Source organism: Tamandua tetradactyla, chromosome 3, assembly GCF_023851605.1.
Source record: "Tamandua tetradactyla isolate mTamTet1 chromosome 3, mTamTet1.pri, whole genome shotgun sequence".
Classification (NCBI taxonomy): Eukaryota; Metazoa; Chordata; class Mammalia; order Pilosa; family Myrmecophagidae; genus Tamandua; species Tamandua tetradactyla.
Window position 1 is genome coordinate 97,015,491 of NC_135329.1, and position 12,804 is coordinate 97,028,294.

At 38.4% G+C, this 12,804-nt stretch overlaps 1 protein-coding gene across 1 annotated transcript in view; it reads left to right on the forward strand.

Annotated features, from left to right (window-relative positions):
* Window positions 1–7,379: 7,379 nt before the first annotated feature.
* The window catches only part of LOC143675721 (protein kinase C zeta type-like), a 62,016-nt gene continuing 56,591 nt past the window's right edge, over window positions 7,380–12,804 (forward strand). The window contains exons 1-2 of the mRNA XM_077151766.1: window positions 7,380–7,386; window positions 7,684–7,777. Coding sequence (XP_077007881.1) covers window positions 7,380–7,386; window positions 7,684–7,777 — 101 coding nt within the window. The remainder of the gene's footprint in view (window positions 7,387–7,683; window positions 7,778–12,804) is intronic.

Genomic DNA, 12,804 nt, shown 5'->3' on the forward strand with positions numbered 1-12,804 from the left:
TCTAGGGGTATGTGGGCTATGGCATTCTAACATTTTCATGTTGGGAGGGGCTGTCAATAAAGATTGGCTTTTATAACAGGGATTTATTAAATTAACAGTTACGATTTCAACGCCATGAAAATGTCCGTCTAAGACACCAAAAGTGGATACTTTCTAGGAAGAAAGGCAGCGTCCTGGTTCCTCTTCACATGGGAAGGCAGTTGGCGACGTGTGCTGGTCCTTCTAGTTTGGTTTCAAAATGATTCTCTCAGCTCTTGCGGGGTCTTCTGGCTTCCGCTGGGGACTTTCCTTCTGCATCTCCAAATTTGTGTTTCTGTCTTCGTGTTTCTGTCTTCATCTTTCTGCTCCCTGTGTCAGCTCTGAGCTCTTTCCCTCTCTATGAGCTCCTTTAAGGATCTCAGTAAACTAATAAAGACTCACTTTGAATGACTGACAACACAACACCATGGAAACAACAACCTAATCAAAAGGTTACACCCATAATTGGTCAGTTCACATCTCAATGGAAATATCCTAATCAAAATATCCCACCCTACAATTGGTCTGCCCAATCAAGATAGAATTAAGATTAAAAGAACACGTCTTTTCTGAGGTATCTCACAGTTTCAAACAGCACAGATGTTTTATAAAATATAAATCTATATTCATTTTTGAAGACATATTTTGCAGAATAGTCTTATAAATACGGTATGCTTCTTACCAGCAAAAACTCAATAACTTGATTTTAGCACATCCAGATTATATACAGTGGTATGTGTTAATATATATGTATATAGTTTTACTGAAATATTTATGCCTAATTGAGAAACATTTACTATATATGTATATGTATATATTTATCTCAGGCCATGAGAATGCTGACATGTTCATTCAAAAGAATCTGATAGTGGACTGATTGTAAAAAATAAGAAATGGATAGCACAATACTACCTAACTGTAATATAATAATGTTAGAACACTAAATGAAGCTGAATGTGAGAATGATAGAGGGAGGATGTCTCGGGGCACAAATGAAATCAGAAAGAAAGATAGACGGTAAAGACTGAAATGGTATAATCTAGGAATGCCTAGAGTGTATAATGATAGTGACTAAATATACAAGTTTAAAAAATGTTTTTGCATGAGGAAGAACAAAGGAATGTCATTACTGCAGGGTGCTGATAATAGATGGTAATTAATATTTTAAAATTTCACCTTATGTGTGAGACTAAAGCAAAAAATGTTTATTTGGTACAAAACATATTTTCACTAGTGCATTTCCTAATGGAACTTATGTAGACAGCTTAATTGAACACCATAAGTACATGGAACCTTGAGTAGGACATGAGATTTTGTTGGTTTGTCCAGAGTGATACCTTAACAAATCCCAGAGTGATTTGAACAGTGAATGAAAAAGTATCTGCAAAGTCCCCTTTGGAGAATGGTGAGAATGGGGGAAAATTCAACTTCCCCAAGTTGAATTCTTGATATTCTCGCAAGCAGTGTGGACAACCAAAGCTATATGCTGGGCCCCCAGTCTTGGGGTTTGTTCGTATGAAACTTAACCCCACAAAGGACAGGTCAAGCACACTTAAAATTAGGCCTAAAAGTCACCCCCAAGAGAGCCTCTTTTGTTGCTCAGATGTGGCCTCTCTCTCCAACCAACACAACAAGCAAACTCACCACCCTCCCCCTGTCTATGTGGGACATGACTCCCAGGGGTGTGGACCTTCCTGGCAATGTGGGACAAAGATCCTAGAATGAGCTGAGACTCAGCATCAAGAATTGAGAAAACCTTCTCGACCAAAAGGGTGAAGAGTGAAATGAGAAAAAGTGTCAATGGCTGAGAGAGTCCAAACAGAGTCGAGAGGTTATCCTGGAGGTTATTCTTATGCATTAAGTAGATATCACCTTGTTATTCAAGATGTAACGAGGAGACTGGAGGGAACTTGCTGAATATGTAGAGCTGTGTTCCAGTAGCCATGTTTCTTGAAGATGATTATATAATGATATAGCTTTCACAACCTGACTGTGTGATTGTGAAGACCTTGTGTCTGATGCTCCTTTTATATACCTTTCCAACAGAGGAGTGGAACATATGAAATAAAAATAAATAATAGGGGGAACAAATGTTAAAATAAATTTAGTTTGAAATGCTAGTGATCAATGAAAGGGAGGGGTAAGGGATGTGGTATGTATAAATTTTTTTTCTGTTTTTGTTTTATTTCCTTTTCTGAATAGATGCAAATGTTCAAAGAAATGATCATGATGATGAATATGCAACTATGTGATGATATTATGAATTACTGATTGTATATGTAGAACAGAATGATCAAAATAGGAATGTTTGCATTTGGTTAGGTATTTTTTGGAATTTTAAAAAATAAAATAAGAAAACTAAAAAATGTACTTGGAAATTTATTGTTTTTTTGTATGTATCTTATATTTCACAATAAAAAATTTAGAAAAAATATTGGATCATCTATAGCAAGGGAGTGGTGGTGTTTGAATTTTAACCAGTCCCAGACAACCTTGGGGAGTTTAATGGCTGTCCTCAGAATTTAGTAGGATGAAGCCCTTGATTTTCATCCTTCTAGGCTTCTAGCACCATTTGTCAGGTGGTTGGAAGGTGGGATGGCTCAATTTAAAGAACAGATTGAAGAGAAGAGGAAATTTTCTGGTACATTTTGAGATGTCTGGGATGTGAAATATCCAACAGTCATTCTTTCTCCGCCTGTCTTGCACAGATTATCATATTGGCATCTCATGGACAGTGGTCGTTAGGCTTTGGGGTGTTTTTTCCCAATCCATCAATCAGACCAACGGACATGCATAGGAGCTGGGCAGATATCAAGAACTCTAAGTATCTGGCAAAGGATTATGATTGATCCAGGTGAATGGCAGCAACTAGAAGGAGAGCTGTGCCCAAGGGAGGCAGGGGCAGGCAGACTGTCAGAGGGTAATGTAGGGGGCTGTGCTGAAAGAGGGAGGAGAGACCCTTTAATGGTCTTGGACCTGGGATCTTTTCTCAGAAAACTTGGTTTTCCTTTTCATTTATCTGTGTTTCTCACTCTGTCATTCACTTTCTAATTTTCCCTGCCCACTTCTAGCCCCACATTGATCCCACTATATGTAATTTTTTTAACCTTTAGTGGGAAACATAAATAAATAAGGATGCATGCACAGTGAGAAATGTAGACTGTAGTGATGACCTGTGGCTCGGAAAAGGAGCCAGGATCACATAAGCATCTGGCTGAGGAACTTCTCACCAGTTACTGCCTTTTCTATCCTCAGTAAGTAAACCTAAAACGTCAAAGTACAGTTCTCAGAGCTTCTGAGCTACCTCATAGACTTATGTGATGGAATCACATATTGATTACTGTTTAATATTCTGCTCTTAACTCAATCCAAGACACTCTCAACAAATACTTAAGAAATGAGTAAGTAGAAGGACTATGAAAGTAAAGATGAGACAGACAACAGCCAAAACCTGACATCTGAAGCAGCAAAGGGTCTGCAAGAAATTTGATGGCTGGCTGAACCCGTGGGAAACGGTTTATGAAAGACACGCTAGTAGGCAGACTTATAGAAGGACCCCTAACGATCCTTGCCATCTGAAATTCACACCCTATTTTGAGGGCTGGAAGCAGGTCAGTAGGAGAGAATATAGCAAAGAAATGATTCATCACTTCCTATGCTGGGTTACAAAAGATTGTGAATTCCTACTTGCAAGCAGACTCTTTTACCTTCTCAATTTGTAAGCTTGAATGAAGAAAACTTTCATGTGGGTGTGCCCAAAAAGCAAGGAAATGAGAACAACCTCCGATCAAAGCCATGGACCAAGGTCCTCCATCCTATGTTTGGTTTATTGGAAGTAAATGCTGCCAAACACCAAGTGAATGAGCTTGTAAATAGATCCTCCCTAAACCAAGCCTTCAGATGAGACCATAGTTCTTTGCCAAAGTTTAGCTCTCTGCTAACACCCTGCAGTTTATATGCAAATGTTAACACAATAGGTAATTGAACAAATGTTTGGATATTTAGATATCAAATTCAGGAAAGGACAGACTGTAGGAGCCAGGGTTAATGGAAGATCTGTGGAATTTATTGGGTGCAGCTGGCTTCAGAGTGGCGTCCCCAGTAAACTGTGGAGACTGTTATCTGCTTAATTGGAGGACAGTCTTGGAGGGAGAGAAGGTTTGTTTTTCTTAAACCCCAAGGTCTTGTTAGCTATCTCTTGTATGTAGGGAGTAATATACTGAAAAGTAGGCACTCGGTTTTATCATGAAATGTATGCATGCTTTTAGTCACATAAACCCTGCAGTGTATAAGCAGGAACTAGTTAAGAATAAAGTTGTCTGTTGTCTGTTATTGCTAAGCTTCAGACCCCCTGATCCTGTCTGTCTGTCTTTCTCTCTTTCTCATCATTCCTTAATATCCTTCGAGCTCCATTCCATAGGAAACAACAATGGACATCTATTTTTCTCACAACTACATACTCAGCCACTAGTAAAATGCCATTCACATCATCAGTGTCAATAACATCTGGGAAACAAATTTTAAACAACAATATATTTGTACATAACGATATATTTACTATTATACGTAAAGACATAAGAACATATTGTTAGGCACAATGCCGTTAAAAGATTCCACATGAGACAGTGGAGTTAAAGCTTAATAGCTTATCACTAGAGAGAAAGAAACAGAATGAAAGCAAAGGGAGAGTATGCAGGTGGGAGCCAGCAAAACCTGCTAGCAAGTGAGAAATGGCTCCAACTTTCTTTCTGACAGCTTGTGGTTTTAAGGAAAAACCGCACCAAGACAGGTGGGGGTAATGTGTGGCCACAGGCATTGCCTGGAGATATCAGGCTGGTGCAGATCAGGAATTCACGCTCATGGTTATCGGGTCTGGCCTCTGGCAGGTCGGGTGTTGACACATTCATGCTCATTTATCTTGCCAGCACATCAGGTCCTGTCAGAGAAGCTGCTCAGGGAGAGAAACTGAAGGGGCCCCCATGTCACAGAATCCATTTTGTATGTTAAGCTTTATTTTCTGATACCCGACACATTTGACAATGATAAAATTGAGTTTCATTACCCAAAATGTTTGCTACAAAAATAATACAGATATATAGGATTCTACAAAGGTTCCATGTACTAGGTTTACTTTCCAGAAGCCTGCAACCTCCAGATGCATGGGTCCCTGGACCAGATAAGCCCTGAAATGCAGAGGGGCCAGCCTCTCCAGAACATCAGCTAGTTCCATCTCCCATCCCATATTATCAATAGCCCCTTCCAAGATGAAAAAATTAGACTGGGAATAGCCCAAATACCCCTAAAGAGTGAGAGAAAGATCAAAAGTGATGATGGTGGAGTTAAACAGAGAAGGTAGGTTTTAACAGATGAGTATGATTGCTGAATCTCTACATTGATATTTCTTTTAGTCTCCAGTATCTTAGAGCAGCTAGAAGTAAAAAACCTAAAATTGTGGAATTGTAACCCATAACAAACTCTGAAATCTTTCTACAACTATTTGCTGTGATATGCTTTGAAATTTATTGTTTTGTATATATGTTATTTTTCACAAGAAAAATGTCAATTGTGATGATAAATGCATAGCTATATTGAGACCCACATATACTCATTGGATGATTATATGGTATGCGAATAAATGATATATATCAATAAAAATAAAAATATAAAAAAATACAGAATAGTTTTTTATTAATTTCAGAAGACTATTAAAAAGAAAAAGACAAAAAATTCCCTTTTGGAAACAAATGTTTCTACCCCAAATTTATTAAAAAAATAGTTGAAACACATCCTATTTATAGTCAAATCAGTAACCAATGAAATTGGACAATTTATTCCTTTGAATGTGTAATATTTGAGGTTTGTTGGATTTTACAATCTTTAAGACATTAGATAAATCTGAATTTAAGAGACCTGTGTTCTCTGGAATGATCTTAATTGGTACTACAATATGTGCATACTAAATGCATGAAAAATATTTCCCATTAAATACGTATTAGCAACCTAGCAATCTGTACTTATACAGAGCAACACTGACGCTCTCACCCTCAGAAAATGTTGGTAGCTCTTCAAGTAGGTAGTTTTACAAGTCAAATACAGATTTGACACTTCAGCCTTGGCTTATGAGCTCAGCATGCTCCTACTGCAACACTGCTATATCTGCAGGTTTTTATAATTTATCTTCAAATTAAAAATGATTCATTCCTACTCTTAGGTGCTTCCCAGGGCAAATACTCTAATTTCACACACTGATAGCAGTAACATAGAGAATTGATTTCATTTGTCTTGTCTCTACTATACAAAGAGGAAGATGGAAAAACATGGATGAATCACAAAACACAACTTTGATGTAAGAATTGTGGCAAAATGAATAGAGAGGGGACACTCATATGGCCAATTGTCACCCTGACACTTGCTCACAGGGTTTTAAATTTTCAGAATAGACCATAAAAGCATTAGAAGGAAGTACAGGTACTATTTTAAGCTCTTTAATTTGCTCCCACCCAAACCTCACAGTAGCCATCTGAGTCAAGTTCATTTTTCCTTCTCTTTATATATGGATTGTGACAAAGATGCAGAGAGATCTTAAGATACCCCTGACTAAGTGACAGGTGAAGTCCAACACTCAGGCAGTGCAGCAACTAAGGCATCTTATTAACTTTGTGGAGTGTGGTGGAGTGTGTACATTACAGACTGGAAGGAGCTCAGGGTGGAGCTGATACAATGATATTAAACCTTTCAGGAACACCATTTATTTTCTCAGTATAAAATAAACTTTGCAATTCTAATTAGCTTGTTAATTGTTCACTCCCTGGGGTCTGTGTCTACATGCCATAATGGCTGCAAGCATGAGAAAGTTATAAGAATACAAAAACAAAAGAAGTTTCTTTACTTACACTATAAAACCCTTCTAACTCCATGCCAGTAAGCATCTGGCAGCAATTCCTCGCACAGGTTCCGAGGAGCAGGCTGTAGAATAGGGACCTCAATCACCCCTATGGTTAAGGAACCTCTTTGACCCCTGCAGCTCTGGGCACTCTGGGATAGGAATATGTGTTGGGCCTGCCGTACTTCCAGGTGTCAATGAGATTCTAGATGGGCCACCTTCATTGAGGCCCAATACATTCGCCAACAAATGTGGATTTCTCCTAAATGGATGGGGAGGACTCTGACTAAGCCGGGCCTCCACGGGGAGTTCCATGGAAGGTCACAGACACCGTCTGTGATGCACTAGGAGCTTTAACCTGGGATTCTCCAGACGGTGGGGTGGGGATAAAACCCTGAGATGGACAGGGCTGTCTAGACACAGGGTGGAGGCTCCCCACCTCCTATTCCATCTGCCGGTCATTCTTCCCAAACCTTCGATGTCGAGTGGGCTGACAAGCCCACTTCGCCCAGAATCAGTCTCCTGGCAATGAACGGTCTGAACACAATCTCAGCGATTCGGCCATTCCGGGAGAGGAAGCATTTTCACCACAAAGTACAACCAAAAGTCCCCGGCGGGGCGGTGCAACCGTGGCTCGGTGGCAGAATTCTCGCCTGCCCCGAGGGAAACCCAGGTTCGATCCCGGAGCCTACCCATCGAGAAAAAACCTTCAGACGCTGCAGACTGCCCGCAGGCAACTAGCGCAAAACCCCCTCCTCTGCCTAAACCACGTGAGTCTCCAGCCAGGCTCCGCCTCCGCAGGAAGGACAGACGCTTCCCGCAGGACCCCCAGAGGCGGCCACGCGGCGCTGGGACTGCTCGGGCTGCAGCGTCCACGTGAGTAAGGGCCTTTCTGTTCCCGTCCGAGGCAGAAGAGGAACTTTGTTGCGGTTCTCGGAGGTGTTTCTGTTTTTGTTACTCTAAATAGCGACCACAGAACCTTTATTTTCTGCGCTGTTCACATGTAGTTCTTTAATTTCTCAGGTAATGTTTTAGCAAAGAGTGTTTAACCACATTTTCCGCTCAAGGAGGGCTTTGTCAGGTCGACATCAGGCGTGTTGTGGAACTTTTACGGAATCAGGATTCTTGCTAGAGTCAATCCTACTAGAGATTCAGAGGGAGGGGAAAAGCACCTACAATACGGAAAAGGATATGTAAAATATTTCAGTTTTCCAGTGGTGCAGCCGGGGCAGGTCAGCCCTGGCTGAGCCATGTCAGAGTCGGAGATCAAGGGGAAAATGGTCCTTCTGTGTATACACCTTTACATTTTTATTGGTTTATTTTTCCTGCACCGCCTACGTAGTTAAAAAAAAAAAACGACGAGTTTACAAGTATGAGTAGTACGACTCCCAATATTAATTTTAAACGTTATTTACCCCAAATTCCAACATTTTAAATTTTACTCTCCTGGCTTTAAAGAAAGCAAGATTTTGAGTAAAATTTTTGAAATATATTAATTTACCTGGTTTTTAAATGAAAGAAATGTCAAATTGTACAATTTCTCATGATCAGGTGAGGATCTTCAATTTTAGGTTTAGCTTGCTGAAATGACTTTTGTTCGTGTAATGCTATTTTAAAAGTACATAGTTCAGTGGATAGAAGTGATGCTTGTGTGGTGTGATAATGTCCAAATGCCCCTGAATTCTACACTTTAAATTAGTTATTTGTTTGATATGTGAATTTTATAAGATATGCGACCTCAGAGTTATGATAAGTTTGCACCTGGTGAAATTCATGCGTGGAAAGAAATCAGTTTTGGATGTTCAAAACAGAATTGTGATTTTCAATATCTACTATTGCATGCTGCTTAAAACTACTTAAGATGAAATTTTTGCAAGATTCAAGTTATTTATTGAGGAGCCATGTCAGAGGCTGTTTTTTGTAAATCAGATGTATGCATGGAAAGTTAATTTCTCCTGTGGAAATTCAAATTCTTGACAGCACTTGGTTAAATTTTGTAGGTTTCCATGGAATGGAGAAATCAGTAGTGTCTACAGTTTCATCATATATTTCAAATGGCAGTGAACCATTTTCAATTTATTTACTTTTCTCTTTCTCTGCTTTCAAATTTGAAAATGTATTCATGTATCTAGTTAAATTTTACATTAATGAAATACACTGAAGGGGTGGTAGGCCTAATAACCTCTACCTTTGTATATTGTGAGGATTTTTCTTTAGATTTATTAACTAGTTTTTCTTGTTTCACTATATCAGCTCACAATAATACATTGCATAAACATTTGTACTGTATTTTTAGCAAGAAACTGTGGTTGTCAACATAGTGCATTTCTTCATTTTTGCCATCTATACATTAGATACATCTGATATTATGTAAACATATAAACATTCAGTATTTGTGAATGAAGTGTCCTGATTACATTTGTTCCCCTCCCAGATTTGCATGTAAAGATAAATTCTAGCATTTCATAACCGTCAGCACTTCTCCGCCTTGCAAATCCCTGCTATGAACTAGTCATTACCTCATTCCTCCATAATCACTAATATCTCCCAGGAGACTCCTGGAGGGGATAGAGACAGAGAGATGATCTCCTGAAACACATGCACAGGCAGGCAAAAGAAAGCCAAGTACAGAAAATCTGAACTAAGGTCTGAGCCACTACTTGATTGAGCACAAGAAATTCTGAAGTAGCATGTCCCGGGATTGGAGATGAGAGTTATATAGTACATGCAACGCATGGCATTCAACCTGAGACAAAGGGCAGTCAGTCTCCAAAAATGGAGCAGGGTAAGAAGTTTTGTGAGAAACTGAAATAAACACTTCATCTTTTCCACAAACAGCCCAAATCATTCAGAACACCAAAGACATTGTGCTAGTAATGTAGTCATCACAGATTTGCCCCTTAATAACATCCGACCCTTAAAAGGTCGACTGCATTCAAAATTTTCACACCGTTGCGTTTAGTTATATTTGGCCTCTGAATACGTTAGTGGCATGATAGCGAAATGGGTATTTTTTAAAGTAATTTATTTTGAAATATTGCCAAATGTATAAAGAATTGTGAGTAGGTAGACAGAGCTCCTGTTCCCTAAACTGTCTCCTCCAGTTATAATTTTACCACATTTGGCCACTAAACCAACATTTCATAAAAATACTCTTGAGTATATACCTGCAAAACAAGGATACTCTTCTAGAAAACTCCAAATTAGGAAATCATTTTTGCTACAATGCTGTAATCCCATTCACAGACCCCTTTCACCATTCCACCTTTCCCTAACTGTCTCAAAATATCTATTTTTCCAGTCAGCTTTATTCAGTCTACTTTGATATGGAACTCCTCTTGAGAAGGTGTTTTATTTTCACATGTTTGACAGGTGTAAGGAGCACAGATGATTTCAACCTTAATCTGCCTAGTGTTCTCTTTTGACACATCCTTGGTAGGAACCAACTTGAAGTTGTGCTTTCTTCAGTGCAGCCCATGAGGAGGGCTAGGAGATGGACTTGCCTCACCCACTGGTGATATGAACTTGATAACCTGGTGAAATTTCTGTCAGGTTCCTTCATATGCACAACGTGCTTTCACTTTGTAATGGGTGATGTTTTGTGAAGACATGTTCAGAGATTATATCAATACTGTGCTCCCTATCCATCCTCCACCCACCATTCTCTCAAGCCAGTCGACTACAACTCTAACGGTTGTGCAGATGGTCATTTTGTACCTTTCCCAACACTGCTCCTATATTTTATTTGACTTTCTGTCTTATGAAAGACTTGCTTTCTCCTTGTTTGCTATAGCACTAAAGATTCATGTATTCGCTTTTATTCAATGTGTTCTCATCTGTTATTATTTTAATGCTCAAGTTGTTCCAAATTGCACTAGTAGGATCACCTGCAATAAGATTCAAGTGAGGCCTCAAGTAAGTTATCTGTACTTGGTCTATGTGGGATTAAAGGAGAGAGGATTAAATTATTCTTCACTTCGTTTTCCATATGTCACAAGTCTCATTTCTTTCACTAAAGCTTGTGGGAGCCATCTTTGAATATTTAAAATTCACCAGTACCCTTCTAAATTTTCCTCTTGATGTACCTCTAGTTCTTATATCAGTGTATCCTAAACCTAAAGGGCTTCCTTGGACATGGATATCTCATCATGTCATTCTCCTTTAACTTTGTTGGTGGAGTCCCACTGTCCTTAGAATGAAGACCATAGGACTTACAATGGCCTTTAGAACCTGAATACTTCTCAGTGACGTTCTCTGCAGTCCAGTCTAACCCAATTGCCTGCAGTCCATTCCGCTTTTGGTTTCTGCAAAGAGGGGTCTGTTGTTGCTGGAATTTTGTACATTTTCCCCATAAACCAGTTTGTACATCAAGCAAATTTTCTAGGATTTAGCCCAGCTGAATCCTTAAAGTTTCAGCAAACACACCTGTTCTTTCCAAGAGAATCTGTGGTGAACCCTAGAAAAGCCATGTCCTTTGATCCTCATTCAGTATTGCTGGGTGGGAGCATTTTTAAATTTTTATTATTTTTTATTAATTTAAAAATTAAAAAAACAAATATAACAACAAACAAACACAAACATTCTTAACTTATGATCATTCCGTTCTACATATATAATCAGTAATTCACAATATCATCACATAGTTGCATATTCATCATTATGATCATTTCTTAGAACATTTGCATTAATTCAGAAAAAGAAATAAAAAGACAACAGAAAAAAATTCATACATTGTTGCTTCCTATGAAACGGAGCTCAAAAGATATTAAGGAATGATGAGAAAGAAAGAAAGAAGGATCAGGGGGTCTGAAGCTTAGCAATAATAGATAACAGACAACTTTATTCTTAACTAGTTCTTGCTTGTATGCTGCAGGGTTTATGTGACTAAAAGCAGGCATACATTTCATGACAAAACAGAGTGCCTACTTTTCAGTATATTACTCCCTACATATAAGAGATAGCTAACAAGACCTTGGGGTTTAAGAAAAAACAAACATTCTCTCCTCCAAGACTGTCCTCCAATTAAGCAGATAAGTCTCCACAGTTTACTACCGAAGCCACTCTGAAGCCGGCTGCTCCCAATAAATTCCCAATACAAACTGGTTTATGGGGAAAATGTACAAAATCCCAGCAACAACAGACCCCTCTTTGCAGAAACCAAAAGCGGAATGGACTGCAGGCAATTGGGTTACACAGGACTGCAGAGAACATCATCGAGAAGTATTCAGGTTCTAAAGGCCATTCCCAATAAATTTTAATGTTCTCTTAAAAATCTTTTAACTTTGTAAGGTTGTTAAAAATGTCATCACTTTCATTACTACCTTTAGTGAATTGATTCTTTCCTTTATTCTTAATCGGTCGAGCAATAGGATTTTCAATTTTGTTAATCTTTTCAAAGAACTGACTTTAAGTTGTGTTAATTCTATTATTTTTCTGTTCTCTAATTCATCTCTGCTGTAATCTTTATTTCCTTCCTTCTACCAACTTTGAGGTGTTTTTTTTTTTTTTTGTATTTCTTCAAGATGTAAAATTATATTACTGAGTTGAGAATTTTATTTTTTAATATAGGTTTTTTTTGGCTATAAATTTTTCTATTAGCAATGTTTTCAGTGCATCCTATAAAGTTGATAGGTTGTGCCTTCATTCTGTATATCTCAAATGTTTTCTAATTTCCCTCATGATTTAATTTGTGATCCCTTGGTTGATTTTGTAGTTTAATTTCTACCTATCTGTGGAACTCTTAACTTCCCCTCTGTAATTGATTTCTAATTTCATTCCACTTTGGTCAAAAAGGATACTTATGATTTCAGTATTTTTATATGTGCTTTGGGGTAACCAATGGACTATTTTGCAAATGTTCCACATGAATTTGAGAAGAGTATATATTCTGCTGGAGTTACTTG